This window comes from Myxine glutinosa, chromosome 11 (genome assembly GCF_964187855.1).
Source record: "Myxine glutinosa chromosome 11, kmMyxGlut1.1, whole genome shotgun sequence".
In the NCBI taxonomy this organism is placed as follows: Eukaryota; Metazoa; Chordata; class Myxini; order Myxiniformes; family Myxinidae; genus Myxine; species Myxine glutinosa.
The window spans coordinates 116,381,847-116,402,678 of NC_136271.1; the positions used below are offsets into that span (position 1 = coordinate 116,381,847).

A 20,832-nucleotide genomic window follows, 5' to 3' on the forward strand; every position below is an offset into this window, starting at 1 on the left:
TTTCCATTTTTTTTTTTTTTGTTCACTACCTGTATGTTACCTGATCAATGGATCCCAACTTTCGTTTTTTAATGCACCATGTACATTGTACATACTTCCTTCCCATGGCCTCACCATGTGGATGTAATAAATAGAGGGTTGATTTCTTCTTTTTTTTAATACGGTAAAACTGCGCACTTGTTCAAAAAATTGGACCAAGGGTCCTGAAGTTCACCTGGATCAGGAGCAAGAGTCAATGACATAAAATATCGAAAAATTTGTTTTGTTCATGCGCATAATCTGGTCACGTGATTGGTTGGATGGAAGCCCTCTCGATGCTGATTACAGCGATACATTTTTGCAGACCATGTTTTTACAGGTTACAGGTCATGTTTTTGGCTGAGGCATGGCAGTGCTGCTGATGCAATGCCCCCTGTAAATTAGGGCAGGTTTTTTTTAGCCTTTTAGGCCTGATTTCAACCTCTGAATGAGTGCAGATTTTGATGCGTGCAGATCCTTTTCTTTTGAATCATGGTTTTGTGATATTTTTTATTTCCAGGACTTGGAGCGGCACGAGTGCGCAGCCTGTTTCGCGAAGCACGTGCAAAAGCGCCTTGCATTGTCTACATCGATGAGATAGATGCTGTCGGGAAAAGGCGTGCACGTTCTGCCGGTACCATGGACAGCACAGAGGAGGAGCAAACGCTCAACCAGCTCCTCGTTGAGATGGACGGTGTGTCGGTGTTTAAGCGGTCAGGCCTGAATGAAAGCTAATTCATCCATTGTCACCCAAATTATATACATATATTTTCATTCCATTTTCCTTGGAGTTTTCCTTTCACCTTCCCTGAGGACTTTTCCCCCTTTTCTTTTGTTTGTTGTCTCTTCTCCTCAGGGATGGGCACACGAGATCACGTCGTAGTACTGGCATCAACGAACCGCGCAGACATTTTGGACCAGGCTCTGACCAGACCCGGCCGGCTGGACCGTCATGTATACATAGACCTACCTACTTTACAGGTGATAGATAATTTATGCATTTTGCAACTGACTAATTGCCAATGCCTTTGATTTCTTTACTAGATGCGCGTACACCTGCCTATGTGCGCAAGTGCCAGCCTGGGTGTCTGGGTGTGCATACGTGGGTGTGTACGTCTATATTTGGCTGTGTGAATTTATTGGGTGACGTGTTAGTCTTGCACGTTCCTGAATTGAAATGAAAAACGAATGTAATGGTGCTTTCAGTCATTCAGTCAGTACCTCTTTCTCAGGTGTACTGTGATCTATCTATTGACCAAAGAGGCCTTTCATTGTTACATGTTCTGCTTTGTGTGTAAACAGCATCAATTTACATCGAGGTAACTTCATTAAAAACTAGCGTCAACTACTAATGAGTGCCTTTGTTCAGGCAAATGTTGCAAAGACATTTAGACGCTGCTAGTCGACAATAATATTGGCCAGGATTTTAATTTAATTTTATCCAAATTGAATTATGCATTCATTTGTTGCCCTCGCTTGTTTTTATAAAAGCTGGATCTTCCGAACAACATCGGATTATTTCGATTTTCGTAAACCATCAAGAAGATTGATGTTTAAAGATTTAGGAAAAAAAGAACGTGAGGGTGCACCCTGGAAATGTTCAGCCGAATGGCCTCATTTCCTTATTTGAGGTGGGTTCCTTGAATTTCTTGATTTTTCAGACGTACAAACAAATACATACGTAGAATTGCTTTGTTGGAGAGGGGTGAGGGGGTTGTACCCATGACCTGACACTGGCTACCCCCAGCATGTTTGCAACATTTTGATGTGATTGGGCTAGGGGTGTGGAATTTTAAGGAAATCAAAAGGATTTCACATTGGCACACACACACACACTGACACACGCGCACTGACGCACGCGCACTGACACGTGCACGCATGCACTGCGCACTGACGCATGCGCGCTGACATGCGCACACACTGGCACACACACACACTGACACAAACGCGCGTACGCGCACACACACACACGCACACACACACAGACACATGTGCGTGCATGCACATACATTGTTAAAGATGAATTCCATTGTCTGAAACCAATTGTATTTATTTATTGAATGTCAATTTTATTTATCCCTTGCACAATATTCTCTGCAGAATTGTAGCTTTCCATTGCCTTTTATAAATGTCCATAGCAAATTGCATAATATATATATATATACAGACTTGGCATTTAATATGGAATTTTTTTTTTCCTTGACTTGGGTTTACTTTCTGAACTCGGTATATCAATCTGGTGAGTTTCTTTTACGCTTCGGTGATTTCTTTGTTAAAAGAACCATGTCACTGATTGTCTGCCGCAGCAAGAAGTCAATAACAGGATTATATCACAGGTGGTGTGACAAAATGTACGGACAGGTACATTTGACGATTGGCTTCACAATCGGGTATATAAGGGTTGTTGCGTTCTGTATTAGTGGAAAACAACTGCTGCACGTCTACAAAAGTTATTGCCGCTTCCCCTGGAGATGGTCCGTCAACTCGACAATGCTGTTTGTCATTTAGTGGTGGCTTTACGAAATTCCGGCATGAAACAGCGTGCTATTGCTTGGCAGTATGGCATCACTCAAGGTCAGGTGTCAAAGATCCTGAAACGAAATGCTCAGAGGGGTGTCCCTACTCCAATACCGAGGCCAGGACGTCCCCGCAGAACCACAACGAGGGATGATCGCCAGCTGCACCGGTTAGTCCGCAATGGCCGTACCAAGTCAGCTAATCGGCTTAGGGCTAAGTGGCAGCAACTGACAAATGTGCCTGTATCCAGAAGGCTAGTCAACCAACGACTGGTTCAAGCAGGCTATCGTGCCAGGCGTCCCCTGAGAAAGCCACGTCTGACCAGACAACACCGCCAGCACTGATTGCAGTGGGCCAGAGAGCACCGTCGATGGCAGCCAGGACACTGGAATCACGTGATCTTCAGTGACGAGTCTAGATTTCTGGTCTATCGTCAATATGGCCGCGTCCGAGTGCGCAGACAAGTGCGATGAAGCCTACAACGAAGATTGTATAGTGCCAAGAGTCCAAGCTGGAGGTGGTGGGGTGACCGTTCGGGCTGCTTTTCATGCAGGGGGCAAAACTGACCTGGTTGTTCTGAATGGAAACCTGAACCAGTTCAAGTACAGGGCCATTCTGGAAGAAACATTGCTTCCATTTGCTCGTGTAGCCTTTCGAGGAAACTTTGTCTTCCAAGATGACAATGCATGGCCTCATCGTGCTCGCATGATCCAACACTTTCTTGCTGACCATGGTGTAGAGCATATGGAGTGGCCTGCCATGTCCCCGGATATGAATCCGATAGAGAACTTGTGGGCAGAATTAACGCGTCAAATCGACAACTTGGACCAGCAGCCTACCTCTGTGCGTGAATTGCAGCAGGCTATTGTCACTGCATGGCAAGCGATTCCTGTCCAAACCTTGGCAAATCTCGTGAACAGCATGCCTCGACGTGTACGTGCTCTCCTGAATGCTCGTGGGGGTTACACGACGTAATGAACTGTAATTTTACTGTCGGTAATCCCAGTTGTAATTGAACTTTTGTTTTTGTTAAAAAAAAATTCGGCTAATGTGCAAAATAAAGAAATACTTCTGGAAAACGTACAGAAGTTTAACACAGTACTGTCCATGAATTGAGTTCAATATCAATTTACATCACTTTCAAGGATCAATTTATTTGCTTCAAAATGTCAAATGTGGTTTTTTGTTTCTTTTAAAGGTCACATTAACAAAATATAGAATAATTTCAACATAATTCCAATGAACTTTTGGTTCTAAGTCATCTTGAAAAGTAAGTTCACCCCCACAAAAAAAATATTCCATATTAAATGCTAAGTCTGTGTGTGTGTATGTGTATATATATGTATAAACCTGTTTTATCCATTGTGTGACCGATCAACTCCAATAAACATTGTTAAAGTGACACCTGGAAGGTTGGTTAATGTCACTGTAAGTAAGCCTCCCTTATAGTGAGTGGAAAATGTCTCATACTTGTGTACAGGAGCGGAGAGAGATTTTTGAGCAGCACCTAAAGCATCTAAAGCTTGCACAGAAAAGCAAGGCCTACTCCCAGCGACTAGCCGAGCTCACACCCGGCTTTAGTGGTAACAATTCTATCACCTGGTGTAGCTCACACCACCATTTGTTTCATATTCAATTGTTTCACTGCTTATTGCTTCAGTAGCTGCACCATTAAGAATTCAACGACTTCCCGATTCACTCATTGTTTAATACTTTCATCTGAATCCATGCCCAGGTGCTGATATTGCAAATATTTGCAATGAGGGAGCGTTGCATGCCGCACGTGAGGCCAGCCATGCAGTGGACTTGCAAAATTTTGATTATGCACTTGAAAGGGTTCTCGTTGGTAGGTATTGCGTGCCGTCATACTTGGCCTCTCTCTCTCATTCTCTGCCACCATGGTGTTGTTCAGATTGAGACCCATTAAAAAAATGGATGCAAGCAGAACTGGCACAAAATGAATGAATAACCATATGTTTGTCACCTCATTTGAATTTGAACCAATGAGGGATGGAACTGGTGACTTTGTGAAAGTCTGTGTTCACATTTGGCCTATTAATGACAATTTCTGCACATTCTTTGTGACAGTCTATGCAACTTTGCTGATATGGTCAGGGCACTCGAGCTCGTTGAATGCATGCAGCATTGCCACTTGCATCCCCGGAACAATCGGAATAAGGAAGCCCAAGTTTAACAATCACTGCCACACCATTTTACGATTGGGTCCAGAATTGGCAAATTCAAACTGCAGTTAGTGCTATTGCATTGTGATGTGATGCACAAAGGCAGTTTTCAAAATTTGTTTGATCGTGTATCAGTGCCAATGACAACTTTTGCAGTTCTTTCAACATTCATTCAGTCGAGGTAGGCCAAAATTGCAAAAATTAATTGTGTGTGATGTCTTCCAATCCGACGTCTCTGTTACAAAAAGGACGTGTGTGTGTGTGCGTGTGTGTGTGTGTGTGTGTGTGTGTGTGTGTGTGTGTGTGTGTGTGTGTGTGTGTGTGTGTGTGTGTGTGTGTGTGTGTGTGTGTGTGTGTGTGTGTGTGTGTGTGTGCGTGTGTGTGTGTGTGTGTGTGTGTGTGTGTGTGTGTGTGTGTGTGTGTGTGTGTGTGTGTGTGTGTGTGTGTGTGTTTGTGTGTGTGTTTTGTGTGTGTGTCTCTCGTTATGCTTGCTTTATTCTAAGGGGTTCCTGCTGTAGTATAGTAATAAAAATGTGACCATTGCACAGCTAACTAGAACGGCACTCAGTAGAGCACAAAACCTCCGCCTGGTGAACAGTTTGTTTTGTATCCCACTGATAGGCCGGATCTGCATTCGTACCTGAACCAAAATCAAATCAGCTTGTTCTTGTCACCAAACCAACTCGTCCACCAAGTTTATTCATAACTCGTCCTTAACTTTTTTTAATATCATGTTGTATATCACTTTTCGCCCGATCTCTCAATGGTGACGAATCACTTGAAAATTAAATAATTCTCGTATCCGAATCCATATTCAGACTTCACCAAAATCGAATCAATTCGTCCTTGTCACACAGCCAACCTGTCCACCACATTTCGTCCAAATCCGTCCATAACTTTTTGAGATATCCTGCTATGTATCAGTTTTAGCCATATCACTCAATGGTGAAGAATCACCTAAAATATATAGTGTCTGTATCCGGATTCAGACCTTCACCAAAATCTAATCAATTAGTCCTCATCACACACCCAACCTGTCCACCAAACTTAGTCCGAATCACTTCCCCCTCCATCCTCCCCCCCCCCCCCTATTCCCATGCCTCCTCCCCCCAAGCCCTCTCCCTCCCACAGAGCTCCTGATGTCCCTGTTCCCTGCTGCTGTACTTGTGTGCTTCCCTCTCCCCATCTTGTCTCCCACTCCCTTTATTGTGTTTTGTATGGCCTTTTTTTTTTTCTTTTTTTTTTTTTGTGAATGATGATAGCTCTTACACGAGCCTCGATCTTGTATACCAAAAATATATATAATAATAATAAATAAATAAATAAAATAAATAAATAAAAGATTCTACGAACCGGATCCAGATCTGGATCTTCACCAAATTGAACCAATTATTCCTTTTCAAATAACCAATCTGTCCACAAAGTTCCTCGGCACACCTGAGCTCCTCACCACATACAAGGCTTTCATCCGCAGCTCAATGGAATACTGTTCTCACCTATGGGCCGGTGCTCCTGCCTCACACCTAGTTCGGCTTCACGCTGTTGAAACACAAAGCTTTCAGAATTATTGGAATCTCCCACGATGAAGCTATCTCTGAGGGCCTTTCACTCACTCACTGCAGGCAGGTAGGTGGTCTTTCTGTCTTCTACCGACTCTTCTCCGGCCTTGCACCCCCAGCTCTCTCTGTGCTCTGTCCCCCAAATATTCCTACAGGTCGCACAAGATCTGCCAGCAACCCCCTTATGGTTACACTGCCGAAATCTCGGCTCTCTGCTCACCTTCACTCTTTCATTCCTCTTTTCTCCCGCCTCTGGAACAAACTCCCTCACTCCCTTCAATCCCACTCCTCCCTCCAGGTCTTTAAAACAGCTGTTCACCACCATCTCTTATCTTCCCCAATCCAAAACCTTGATCTTTTCTACCCCCGCTAATTCACCCCAGATCCACCTTGTTTGAAATTCCAACTTCTTTCCTGGAAGTCCTGGCAGTGTCCATATGTTTTATACCTCTCCCACCGCCCCCTTCCCATGCCCCCCCCCCTCCCCAAAGCCCTCGCCCTCTCTCAGATCTCTCGATGTCTCCATGTCTCTCGGTCCCTGCTCTCAAATGTTGTGTTTGTGTCCTTCCCCCTCTCTCCCCATCTTGTCTACCGCTCCCGATGTTTTATGTGTTGGTTTGTCTTTCTGTGTGATTAATGTTCGCTCTTTCACGAGCCTCGATCTTGTATACAAAAAAAAAACAAAAAAAAAAAAAACGTTTCGTCCGAATCCGTCCACAACTTTTTGAGATATTTTGTTCACAAACAAATAAACAAACAGACATGGGTGAAAACATAACCTCCATCCACCTTCGGTGGCGGAGGTAATAATGTATTTACAGGGAGTCCCCGGTTTATGAACACCCGTTTTCCAAACATCTGTTCATACACAGACTTTCGGTTCCTCGGGCGAGTGAGGCGTGCTTCGAGCTCTCCACGGCATCGAAGTTTGAGTGTTTTCCCATTCTTGTCTTTGTCAAATTTCCACTGGTTATTTTGCTGTGTACGTGTTATTGTGTGTTTCTAGTTGGTGTTGGTTTGTGGTTCGTGCAAACTTGTGTGTAGTTAATCGTTTTCTGAGTCGTACCTCGTGCGCGGCCTGGTAACTTGGGGCTTCCCTCCCCCCTTCGGTGTTTTGTCGGTTTGGGTTATTTCCTTCGCTGTATTGCTTGTTTCTTTTATTTTGTTTTCTCCCCCTCACCTCACCTCCCTAGACAAATAATTATATATTGATTCTTTCTCTCCTCCCGGACACGTGCTTGTTCGCTCTCCTCCTCGTCTCGGCTTGTGCCCCGCCCCCTGTATCTCGTTTTCTTCCGCCTCTACTCCTTCTTTCTCAAATCCACGTTCTCGCTTGGAGACTTTTCCCGGATTGTTTTTTTTTTTTCATCGTTCTGTTTGGATATTGTTGGAATATGTTTAAACCGCAGCCGTGATGCTGACGCCCCCCCCCCCCCCCCCCCCCCCAGAATTTACATGTTTTAAACGTTTCCCAGTGTGTACCCTGGTCAGAATAGGTACACCGTATCCCTGCGTGTCGTAAGAGACGACTAAGAGGGTTGGCGTCAGGAAGGGCATCCGGCCATAAAAACATTGCCTCAAAAAGAGAACCATGACAATCACAAGTACATATGGGCAGGGTGCAGCCCGAAGTGGAGATCGGTTTCTGAGGTTTGGGACATGGAATGTGGGGACAATGACAGGGAGATCAGGAGAAGTGGTGGAAGTATTGGTCAGAAGAACAGTGGACATATGTTGTGTGCAAGAGACGAGATGGAAGGGAAGTGGTGTGAGAATGGTGAAGGGTAGGCAGGGACAGAAATACAAGTTGGTGTGGCAAGGGTGCCCGGAGGGCGTGAATGGTGTTGGTGTCCTGTTTTCTGAGGAGTTTGTAGACAGTGTGGTGAGTGTGACTAGAGTGAGTGATAGGTTGATGATGGTGAAAATGATGATTGGAAAGCTCTTGGTGAACGTCATCTCGGGATATGCTCCGCAGGTTGGTCGAAGCGATGAAGAGAAGGACAAGTTCTGGTGTGCGATAGAGAAGCTGATGGAAAACGTGAAAGATGAGGAAGTTGTTGTGGTGGGAGGAGACCTGAATGGACATGTGGGAACGAGTATGGATGGTTTTGAGGGAGTTCATGGGGGTTACGGATATGGTGTGAGAAATGGAGAAGGTGAAAGGATTTTGGAGTTTGCTGATGGAGCTGATTTGTTGATTTGTAATACTCAGTTCCAGAAAGAGGACAATAAGCTTGTTACATACATGTCAGGTGGGTCGACGACAACCGTTGACTACCTGATGGTGCGTCGGCGAGATAGGGGGCACCTCCGGGACACAAAGGTGATCCCGGGGGAGGAGGCTGTTTCACAGCACCACTTGGTTGTCTGCGACATAAGGGTGAAAGGTGCGAGGAGAGCTCGGCGGGTGAAGTACCAACCGAGAATGAAGGTGTGGAGGTTGAAAGAGGTGACAGTAAGGGAGGCATTAAAAGAGAGGCTGAGTAGGGTAGAGGATGATGTGGTTGAGCGTGAAAGTGGTTGGATGTCAATGAAAGCTTGTCTGTTGGGAGCCGTTGGTGAGGTATGTGGATGGACAAAAGGACCACCGAGGCACTCGGAAACATGGTGGTGGGATGTTGAGGTTGGAAAGAGGATTGACGAGAAGAGGAAGAAGTTCAAAGAGTGGCAGAAGGCGAAGGGTACGGGAGCAGAAACAGCAGAGCATGAAAGTTATAAGGCAGCCAGGAAGGCTGTAAAGAAAGAGGTAGCAAAGGCGCAGGAGGCATGTAGGAAAATGTTCGGAGAATGCTTGGATTCGGAAGAGGGTCAGAAAGCAGTATTCAGGATTGCAAAGCAGATAGCGAAAGAGAGGTGTGATGTGATGGGGGTGAGTTGCTTGAAGGATGAAGTGGGACAAATCGTTGTCGACCCAGATGGAATTAAAGGAAGATGGAAAAGATATATGGAAATGCTGTTGAATACAGAGAATGAATGGGATGGCAACATAGAGAGTAACCCAGTTTTAGGACCGGCAGAGAAGATAACTGAGAAGGAAGTTGAGGAAGCGATAAAAGCAATGAAGAGTGGAAAAGTGGGAGGGCCGACGGGAGTTGTGGGAGATATGTTGAAGGCAGCAGGAAGTTGGGGTGTGAAGAGAATGACAGAGATCTGTAATCTGGTGGTGAAAGAAGGCCGCATTCCAGTGGATTGGGAACTGAGTACCCTCGTCCCTCGAAACAAGGGGAAAGGTGACCCTCTGGAGTGTGGCTCGTACCGAGCGATAAAGTTATTGGAGCATGGAATGAAGGTATTGGAAAGGGTGTTGGAGAGGAGGATAAGGAAGAAAGTGAAGATCGACGAAATGCAGTTTGGATTTATGCCAGGAAGAGGAACGACAGATGCGCTTTTCATTGTGAGGCAGTTGCAGGAGAAGTACATGGATAAGAGGAAGAAGTTGTTTTTTGGGTTTGTTGATCTGGAGAAAGCATTCGATAGGGTTCCACGCAAAGTATTGACATGGGCATTGAGGAAGTTAGGAGTGGAGGAATGGTTGATCAGAGTAGTGATGGCAATGTACAAAAGAGCACGCACAGCTGTAAGGACGAAGGATGGGAACAGTGGTGAGTTTGAGGTGAAGGTGGGAGTGCATCAGGGGTCGGTACTAAGTCCACTACTATTTGTAGCTGTGATGGAGGTGCTGGCTCAGACCGTAAAGGAGGGTTTGCCGTGGGAGTTGTTGTTTGCAGATGATCTGGTGTTGATTGCGGAAAGTATGGATGGACTGAAGGAAAAGATGAACAAGTGGAAGGAATGTATGGAGACAAAAGGTCTGAACGTGAATATCGGAAAGACAAAGGTGATGGCAAGTGGTAAAGCATGTGGTGAGGTGGAAAGAACTGGGAAGTGGCCGTGTGCTGTGTGCAGGAAGGGTGTCGGAGTGAACTCCATTCAATGTACAATGTGTGCTGAGTGGGTTCATCAAAAATGTAGTGGTCTGAGAGGGTCATTAACCAGTGTGGCAGCTACATTCAAATGTAAGGTGTGCACAGAGGGAGCTGCAGATGGAGGAAATGTTGAGTTGGATCTTGGAGACGGCGTGAAGCTGGAAGGTGTGAAAACATTTTGCTACCTCGGAGACATGCTGAATGGAGATGGTGGATCAGACTCGGCAACGGTTGCTCGAGTGAGATGTGCATGGAAGAAGTTTCGGGAACTGAGTGGCGTGCTGATGAGGAGGAGAGTGTCGCTGAAGCTGAAGGGAAAGGCGTATGCTGCATGTGTGAGAAGTGTTGAGATTTATGGGAGCGAGACATGGGTAATGAACGTAGAGCAGCAACGAAGGCTGGAAAGGGTGGAAATGCGAATGGTTCGATGGATGTGCGGAGTATCGTTGAGAGAGAGAGGAAGACAAATGATGAATTGCGAAAGATGATGGGAATATTGCCTGTGATTGATGCTGTGAAGAGGAACAGGTTGAGATGGTTTGGTCATGTATTGAGGAAGGATGAAAGTGACTGGTTGAGAAGAGTGATGGAAGTTAATGTAGAAGGAAGTAGAGGACAGGGAAGACCGAGAAAGACTTGGCTAAAGATGGTGGAAGAAGAAATGCGGGCAAGGGGGTTAACAAGGAGAGATGCAGAAAATAGGGCAAAATGGAGAAGATTGTCATGGGGACCGCAAGGCTAACCCCCGCTCTAGCAGGGAACATGGCCTTAAAATGCATGTTGTGTTGTTGTTGTTCATACGAACATGATACTTTACAATCACGTTTCCATCTTTGGTACGTTCGATCCATTAAGGGGACCACGACTTTTTTGAACATACCACGTGCTAAGCACTAAATGCAGGAAATCGGACCTCAAGAGGTCATTTCCCATTCACACGATAATTCATACCTCATTCACATGCACTTGGCTCCATCACTCTTCCTTTATTTCAGTCATTCTCTCCATGGGGTTCCTTACCGGCACGAGACAGCTGCTTGCTTCACTTCGCCGTGCCCCTTCTAACTAGGTCATTATCCCTCGCCACCCCTTTTGCTACACATGTTTGATCTGCACTAATTTATTCATTCTTGATTTTAAAAAAAACAAAAACAAATTGAAAACGTTTTATGGGAAAATATTAAAATATAGTTTAATAGACTGATCAAACATATCACACTGAGTGCACAGGAAATCAGACGCTCGGGAAAATGACCATTGCATTGGTAGGGTGCAAGGATTCATTCATGTTTCCATGATGCATCTGGCCTTTTGGTGGCACCACACTGTAGTGTACACAAACAACAACATGCATTTTAAGGCCATTTTCCCTGCTAGAGCGGGGGTTAGCCTAATGTACACTGTAGTGTGAATGAATGAATGAATGAATGATCGTTTTAAGGCCATTTTCCCTGCTGGAGCGGGGGTTAGCCTAATGTACACTGTAGTGTGAATGAATGAATGATCGTTTTAAGGCCATTTTCCCTGCTGGAGCGGGGGTTAGCCTAATGTACACTGTAGTGTGAATGAATGAATGAATGAATGATCGTTTTAAGGCCATTTTCCCTGCTGGAGCGGGGGTTAGCCTAATGTACACTGTAGTGTGAATGAATGAATGAATGAATGATCGTTTTAAGGCCATTTTCCCTGCTAGAGCGGGGGTTAGCCTAATGTACACTGTAGTGTGTGTGAATGAATGAATGAATGATCGTTTTAAGGCCATTTTCCCTGCTGGAGCGGGGGTTAGCCTAATGTACACTGTAGTGTGAATGAATGAATGATCGTTTTAAGGCCATTTTCCCTGCTAGAGCAGGGGTTAGCCTAATGTACACTGTAGTGTGTGTGAATGAATGAATGAATGATCGTTTTAAGGCCATTTTCCCTGCTGGAGCGGGGGTTAGCCTAATGTACACTGTAGTGTGTGTGAATGAATGAATGAATGATCGTTTTAAGGCCATTTTCCCTGCTAGAGCAGGGGTTAGCCTAATGTACACTGTAGTGTGTGTGAATGAATGAATGAATGATCGTTTTAAGGCCATTTTCCCTGCTGGAGCGGGGGTTAGCCTAATGTACACTGTAGTGTGTGTGAATGAATGAATGAATGAATGATCGTTTTAAGGCCATTTTCCCCGCTAGGGTGGGGGTTAGCCTGTATTGTATTGTAATGTATTTGACCAACTCCGACTGCCGTGTGTCGATTGGCCAAAAACGATTTTTACGTACACGTGTTCGTTATTGTGCTTCGACAGGTGTACTCAGGTATTTAGTTAGCATTTTTATTTTCTTTTTGGCCTTAATAACGATTAACAATGGCTGATGAGCGTAAAGCAAGTAGCATCGGTGACCTTGGCGATAAGGAAGTGCTTTTTAGACTTTATTATTATGAGCTCACCTGGAACGAAGTTCAGGGGAGCTTATGCAATGGCGCGCCGTCCGTCCGTCCGTTCATAAACACTTGCAACTTCTTCTCCGAAACCGCTGACGGGATTGTGACCAAACTTGGCACAAGTGATATCTGTTGTGTTGTGACGAAAGTTTGTTCACGACATAAAAAAAAAAAAATCGAAATCTAAGGGGGTTTATCGGGGTCAAAGTGAATCCAGGTTTGACTCCCCAAAATAGGAATTTGCTTTTTCCTCTGACACTACACACACTATTTCGATGAAGCTTTACCACAACCTTCACCACCTGTGATGTACCAAAGTGTGTTCACCGCAGGAAGAAAATCAAGGTCTAGGGAGATCAAAGTGGGTCCAGGTTTGACCCCCCAAAATAGGTATTTGCTTTCTTCTCAGAAACTACACACACAATTTCGATGAAGCTTCACCACAACCTTCATCATCCGTGATGTACCAATGTTTGTTCAATGCATTAGAAAAATTTGGGTCTGAGGAGGTACACGGGGGCAGGGGGACGGGGAGTTGCCCCCCCAAATAGGTATTTTGTTTGATTGTTTGTTTAAAGCCTTATGATTATGTTTGTTATGATTCGACATGCTGTCCTGTCTTCCAGCAACCATTGAAATTGGTTTAAAATACTTTTATTCAGTGCAGTATATTGTTTATTCTACCAGGTGAGCACCAGGGTTATTGCCCCTATGTTTATTTCTGTATTACTGTATGTATTTGTAGCATCAATCAATTTATTCATTTTGATAAAAACGTTATTAGTTGGTGTTAGTTAATTTGTTGTTAACCTTTTCCATAAAACGTTATTAATTTCTGTCTGCGAACCAATTAATTACTTATTATATGTACTTAAAGTGGATATGTTGATTCGGTTTATGAACATCCGGCTGACGACCACACTTTCAGAAACACATTATGTTCGCAAACCAGGGACTGTACCTGGTTGGAAAGCTAATAATCACTTTACGAGGAACAAAACTTTGTGTCTTTAATCACAAGAGTACATGTTTTAACAGCCCGTATTTTCAGGAAGGAAGAGTCTTTTCGATTTCGATTCAAGAGTACATTCGATTTTTCTAAGTTATTGTAGAGATATGACGGGGGCTTCTTTCAGGATGTTCTCGTGACTTTTTCAACATTTATAAGATTACTGTGGGACCGTTTCTAAAAGTTATCATTTGAAGCACAAGACTGACAAAAGTTGATGAGACGTGCTGAATTGAACAATCGGATTATACCAACTGGTGCAGTGCTCTTCTTTACGGACGTGTTAAATCCCTTGTTTTATGATGTCTGTAGTTTTTGTACCGAGAGTTCGTGCACTTTAGTATGACTTGTCCACCGGGCTCCACTGGGAGCGCCACTATGACATACATACAGTACTTGTATAGAGAAATAGATGCTTTTGTTTTTTGGGGGAAGTTTGTATGGAAATAGCAAATGCTTTAATATTAGGAGTACCAGAAAGTCATGTTGTTTTTTTAAAGCTGTTAACCAGCTTAAAAAACGACAAGACTTTGCGGTACTCCTAATACTAGAGAGATCATAGAACATGGTATCACGGGCAGTGTTCAAGTACAGTATATACAGTACTGTACTTCAATTTTAATAACGATGATTTTAATGATCGTTTTTAAATTCCAGAAGTTTAATGGTTTGTAGTGGTCCAGAAGCAGTCACGAACCCCACCCTTATACAACAACAACAACAACAGGCATTTTAAGGCCATTTTCCCTGCAAGAGTGGGGGTTAGCCTTGCGGTCCCCATGACGATCTTCTCCATTTTGCCCTATTTTCTGCATCTCCCCTTGTTAACCCCCTTGCCCGCATTTCTTCTTTGACCTTCGCCCACCCTTATACACCACATTGTTGAACCTTTATTTAATTTGAAGTACTGTAAAGCTGGGGGTTCTTGGAGGTATTATGACAGGCGATTTGTGTACTCGTGTTCAGGTGTATAGTTAAATTTAAATAAAATAAAGATTGCAAAGGACAAATAAATAAATTGATTTTTTGTTTTACCGCCAATTTCCGCATTGTCTATTTCATCCCCCTATCTAACACATTAAGGTACATTAATTATCCGTGCCTGTTGTTTGTGTCCATTATGACGTCCTTAAAAACGGTGAGATACCTGTTTAGAATGATTTTCAATTTTGTTAATTTCCAGGCGGCCAGACAGAGTAAAAATATTATCTGCCAGACAGATAATAAGGCCATTTCCTGTTCAGGCTGGAGTTCCCCAAGGCAGTGTTCTGGGCCCTGTGCTTTTTCTGGTCTTCATCAATGATCTCTCTGACTCTCTTGAAAATCCTCTCTATCTCTTTGCTGACGACTCTACTCTCTGTCGCTCCATTCCTCATCCCTCAGATCGGCACTCTGCAGCCTCCTCACTCTCTGCAGACCTGGACAAAATCACAGACTGGTCAAACAAGTGGAACATGTCTTTCAATCCTGACAAATCTCACACTCTTACAATGTCTCTCCGAAAGGACCGACTGGACAACCCTCCCATCTACTTTCTCAACAATCCTCTCCAAGAAGTTCTGTCGCTCAAGCTTTTGGGTCTCACTATCTGCCATGATCTTTCTTGGGAAAACCACATTTCCAAACTGGCCTCCAAAGCCAGTCGCCGACTGGGCATCCTCCGTCGTGCGAAGTCCTTCCTTGGCACACCTGAGCTCCTCACCACATACAAGGCTTTCATCCGCAGCTCAATGGAATACTGTTCTCCCCTCTGGGCTGGTGCTCCTGCCTCACACCTTGCTCGGCTTCACGCTGTTGAGGCCAAAGCTTTCAGAATCATTGGAATCTCCTGCGATGTAGTCAACACCGAGGGCCTTTCACTCACTCACCGCAGGCAGGTTGGTGGTCTTTCTGTCTTCTACCGACTCCTCTCCGGCCTTGCTCCCCCAGCTCTCTCTGTGCTCTGTCCCCCCAATATTCCTTCAGGTCGCACAAGATCTGCCTGCAACCCTCTTATGGTTAAACTGCCAAAGTCTAGGCTCTCTGCTCACCTTCACTCTTTCATTCCCCTTTTCTCCTGCCTCTGGAACAAACTCCCCCACTCCCTTCAATCCCACTCCTCCCTCCAGGTCTTTAAAACAGCTGTTCACCACCATCTCTTATCTTCCCCCATCGAAAACCTTGATCTTTTCTACCCCCGGTAATTCACCCCAGAGTCCTTGCAGTGTTCATATGTTTTATTCCTCTCCCACCTCCCCCCAAGTCCTCCCGATGTCCCTGCTCTCAAATGTTGTGTTTGTGTCCTTCCCCCTCTTCCCCCTCTCTCCCCATCTTGTCTGCCGCTCCCCTTGTTTTTTGTGTTTTGTGTGTCGGTTTGTCTTTTTGTGTGATTAATGTTAGCTCTTTCACGAGCCTCGATCTGGTATACAAAAAAAAAAAAAAAAAAAAAAATCTGACTCCTCTGCATGTGTGCGATCGGGATTCATTTAAGGCCAAAGTACTGTAAAACGGCCAATTAAACAGCGCACTGGGGCTGCCTTGACTCGAGACTGGTTGGAATTTTGGTTATATGTATAATTACGTGGCTGTTTAAATGGGCAAATGCCATTTTTCTCTTTGTGTAGGCCCAATAAAGAGAAGTAAAATTCTATCCAATGAGGAGCGGCGGGTGGTGGCTTTTCACGAGGCTGGACATGCATTGGTTGGTTGGCTTCTGGAACATACAGATGCTGTACTGAAGGTATCTCACATCTTGGTTCCATAATTCCTCTTTTTTTCTTTTTTCTTTTTTCTTTTTTTAAATCTTGGCTCAAACGTATCTGATCATCCCTCGCTGACCCTCGCCTTTCCACTCTCTTGTCCTGCAGATTTCCATCGCACCAAGAGCAAACGCCACGTTTGGTTTCTCCCAGGTTCTGCCAAGTGAGCGGATGCTCTTGTCTCGTCCTGAGCTCCAGCAACGTATGTCCATGGCACTGGGAGGGAGAGCTGCTGAGGCAGTTTCCTTCAACAGAGTCACTACAGGTGTGAAAGGGGCAGCAAATGAAATCGAATAACACGATACTTCCCTCTCTCTCGATTTTCATTTATTTTTAATTTCTGTTTAATGTTCACCATAATCCTGGACATTGTACGCAAAAACTAAGTATGGCGGTGTAATTTTCAAATACCCAACTCCTTGTCTTGGCAGGAGCGGAGGATGACCTGAGAAAAGCCACGGCTGTGGCTTACGCCATGGTGTCGTCTTATGGAATGAGCCTCTCCATTGGGCCTATCTCTTTTCCGAGCCAAGAAGAGGCAACAGCTGGTAGTCTGACCCGCAGGCCTTTCAGTCAGAGCCTTCAGATCACTATTGACCATGTATGATGTTACGTTCTACCTTGTGTTGATATCTACCCTTCCATGCAGATCATCGAAAAAAAACTTCGTAACAGCTACTATGTCTTGAATTGTGTCATCTTGTAACTTAGTTGTACTTTGATTTAGCAACATGTTTAAATTAGTAATGTTAGGCTGCTGTTCGCCTTAGGAGGTGAGACGTTTGGTGGCAGAGTCATATCATCAGGCCCAGGATATACTGCAGCAAAATCGTGGCAAGCTGCAAGCGGTGAGTAATTACTTTCCCTGACTTGTATCAGAACCTCCATTATTTGGTTTAAAGTTTGCAGCTGGTAACTGTACCACACTTTTAATCTCCTCGTACATTATTTCCCAGCTCAGCTTTGCCTTGCTCATTTATTTATCAGTTCCATAACTATTTCTCCCCTTGGTTGAGTGACGGGGGTTGGTGCGTGGGGAAGCTGAAGAATTCATGTTTGTGTACATAGGTAAAAGGTAATTTCAAATCGATTTCTGTGAATTTCATATCGATTCAAGCTAAACGCTTGCGTGTCGTCATGAATGGGCTTCCGTACGAGCTTTTCCACCGTAATAAACATTGTCTCTGTGTGTCTGTGTACAGTTGGCAGAAGCCTTGTTGCAGAAGGAGGTAATTGGCTGTGATGAAATCGAGCAACTCATTGGTCCTCCACCATATGGTCCTAAACGACTCATCCAACCACAAAGCCTTGCAGAGGCTATCCGCGGGGAAAAACCGTCACCCGACCTCCAAGGCCTTAATTTTAACCCTGGCCTTCAGTTTGTATGATTATTGAAGGAATAGAGATTACTTTTCCTTCACTCCCTCTAGCACCCATCACCATTTATTTCCCGTTTTTGGTGTACTGTGATTTGAAGCTTCTGGAGAGCAATGTGGCCAGTTGTGTAAGTAAAGGTGTTTTCGTTCCCATCGTGTGGTTTATTTGTTTATAAAAGGGAAGCTAGCAGATTTTTTGCATTCATTCATTCATTCATTCATTCAGTCACTAACAGACAAGTGTATACATTTCCATATGGGCGAGTTCAAATAGTTCTCAGAACGAGATACAACAGTCCATGAAACGCCAACTTTAAATTTTTCCCATATACTGGTAATTATAATTGCTAAGAAAATATCTATTTTTATTTTATTTTATGCTTCGGCTGATGAAGCCACCAAAGACATCATGTTTTTGGGCTGTCCATCCGTCCATGATAGGTTTTTGTTACCACGATAACTTAAGAATGGATGAAGGGGTCCAAGTCAAACTTGATACAGGTATGTACGAGGCTAAATCAAAAAGTAAAGGCAATATGTGTGTAAAACTAACAACCAATAAATTGCCTTTACTTTTTGATTTCCCCTCATATAATAATGCGAAGATAATGCGAAGATGAACTGATTAGATTTTGGGGTCATGAGGCCAAAGGTCAGAGGTCCTGTTAAATACAAATTCTGTTACCGAGATAACTTGTGAACCAGTAATGAGATTTTCACCAAAGTTGGTACAAGTATATATTATGATGCAAAGATGAACTGATTAGATTTTGGCACCAGGAGGTCAGAGGTCATGTCAGGTAAAAATGTGATACTAGAGAACAGCTGAAGGGATTTAAATCAAACTTGGTACAGGTATGTATAATGATGTAATAAGGTGGGCGGAGGCATATCAGTCAATGTCGCAATGTCAGAGTGCTGTTTTTTTGGGGGGGGGGGTTTTTTTACTATTAGTTTGAATTTTCCATTAGGTATGGGTACTTAGTACTTAATCTGTCAAGTATAGCATTTACTGTCCATCCTCATTTGCCCTTAATAAGGTGGTGGTGTGCCTTAATGAAGGTGGTTGTGTGCCTGTAGTCCATAGGGTATTATGTGATTATGTCGGGTCTCCTCGGGCAATGATGGCATGCAATGATGGCATCATATTGCCTTTCTATGGCTGATACACACGTATAGACGGGGGTCGCCACTCCTCTCCGTCCTTCTGCCGTTGGGGAATTCACCCTCTTCCTCTCGTGCTGTTGGAGTCGACTGTACTCTCATCCACCAGGTGTGCAGATTCATCTGCCATTTAAACCGCATGGCTGCGGACCGTTACCCTGGTAAGGGGGGCTGACTGGTATTACACCTTGCCCACAGGTGACCTGGGATTATGCAAGGCAGGGGCATCCATCTCCCTGAGCTATCAAAGACACCCGCAGACCCATAGGGTATAGGTACTACAACAATGTTATTTTGGGCTTCCAGGATTTGTACCTGGCAATGAGGGAGGAACGGTGGTATACATACTGTGTGGCTCGGAAGGAAACTTCGGGGGTGATGGTGTTCCTATAATAAACCTGCTGCCCCATGTCATAAGTGGTGGATGTTATGGGCTTTGGAGCTACTGCCGAATAAACTTTTGGTGAGTTCTTGCAGTGCATCCTACGACGTGGTACACACCGAGTCTACTGTACGGACAGGCAGAGAATGGTGAACGGTAAGGATGTTGCAAACAAGTTTGTAATTCTTTGATGGATACTATTAAATGCTTCTACATTTTATAAACAACAAAGCCTTGGTCTTTTGTGGACAATTGTATCTTTCTGAAAACCTTTTGAACACCTGACATTGTTTGGGGAATAATTTACTGAAAGCAAAAAAAAAAACGTCATCAATTTTCATTTTGGAGTCGTCTATTTATTACTTAAGCAAATATAGGTGGAGTATTTGCCTCAACTGATTTAAAGCAGTTGTTAAAGTTTTCCAAAGGCTCATTATAAAGTGTTTAGGAAACTTGCTTTGGTGCACATTTTTGTATGTCTACAAGTTTAGACATTCTCTAACTATTTGTGATTGGTAAACAAAGGATTCACTTTTTCCAGCCTGTTCTGAAAGTAAGGGTGGAATTTACAGTGCAATTTATTTACAATTTACAGTAATACAGTTCCTTCAGAAAGTTGAAATTCTATGGACAGTTCTTTGGACTTCATGGTAGAGTTTCTGCTCTGACGTGTACTGTCAACTGTGGAACCTCATATAGAAAGGTGTGTTTCTTTCTAAATCATGTCCATTCAATTGAATTGGCCACATGTGGACTCCAATCAAGTTGTTGAGACATCTCAAGGATGATCAAAGGAAATTGGATGCACCTGAGCTCAATTTGGAGTGTCGTAGCAAAGGGGTTGAACACTTATTTACGCAAGACATTTCAGCATTTCATTTTTAATTATTAGCTCACCTGGAACAAAGTTCAGGGGAGCTTATATGATGGCGCATCACCTGTTCATCAGTCCGTAAACACTTGAAACTTCTTCTCCGAAACAAATTTGGCACAAATTATATTATACAAATTCTATTGTGACTAAAGTTTTTTCACGGCATTATAAAAAAAAAATCAGGGTCTAACGGGGTCTACCAGGGGTCAAAGTGGATCCAGGTTTGACCCCCAAAATAGGAATTTGCTCTTTCCTCTGAAACTACACACACTATTTCGATGAAACTTGACCACAACCTTCATCACCCGTGATGTACCAAAGTTTCTTCACAGCATTAAAAAAGCTGACCCTTTGGGGATCCAGGGGGGTGGGAGCTGCAACATAACAGGGGGCCGCAAAAATCTCTGTTTAATTCATTTTAAATTCAGCCTGCAACACAACAAAATGTGAAAAGAGTGAAGGTTCACGAACTCTATTTCATTGCGGTTCACCTTTATTACCTTTAATCAATAATTGAACCCCCACCCCTCCGACAATGTCGGAGACTGGGACAATAAAATGAGTTCTGACCGACCGATCGATCATCCATCGATTCACTTTTGTGTGCACGTTTCGAAAACCGTTGAACATTTTGCTTTCACATTGCAGATATCTATTCCTC

At 43.9% G+C, this 20,832-nt stretch overlaps 1 protein-coding gene across 3 annotated transcripts in view; it reads left to right on the forward strand.

The window, feature by feature from the left end:
- Positions 1-17,904, forward strand: part of SPG7 (SPG7 matrix AAA peptidase subunit, paraplegin) — a 35,070-nt gene extending 17,166 nt beyond the window's left edge. For all 3 annotated transcript variants that reach the window (XM_068131199.2, XM_068131197.2, XM_068131198.2), the window contains 9 exons: positions 539-712; positions 875-999; positions 4,016-4,118; positions 4,271-4,381; positions 16,241-16,356; positions 16,484-16,640; positions 16,807-16,976; positions 17,146-17,223; positions 17,578-17,904. In XM_068131199.2, the coding sequence (XP_067987300.1) occupies positions 539-712; positions 875-999; positions 4,016-4,118; positions 4,271-4,381; positions 16,241-16,356; positions 16,484-16,640; positions 16,807-16,976; positions 17,146-17,223; positions 17,578-17,763 (1,220 nt within the window). In that variant the 3' untranslated portion in view covers positions 17,764-17,904. The remainder of the gene's footprint in view (positions 1-538; positions 713-874; positions 1,000-4,015; positions 4,119-4,270; positions 4,382-16,240; positions 16,357-16,483; positions 16,641-16,806; positions 16,977-17,145; positions 17,224-17,577) is intronic.
- Positions 17,905-20,832: the final 2,928 nt, after the last annotated feature.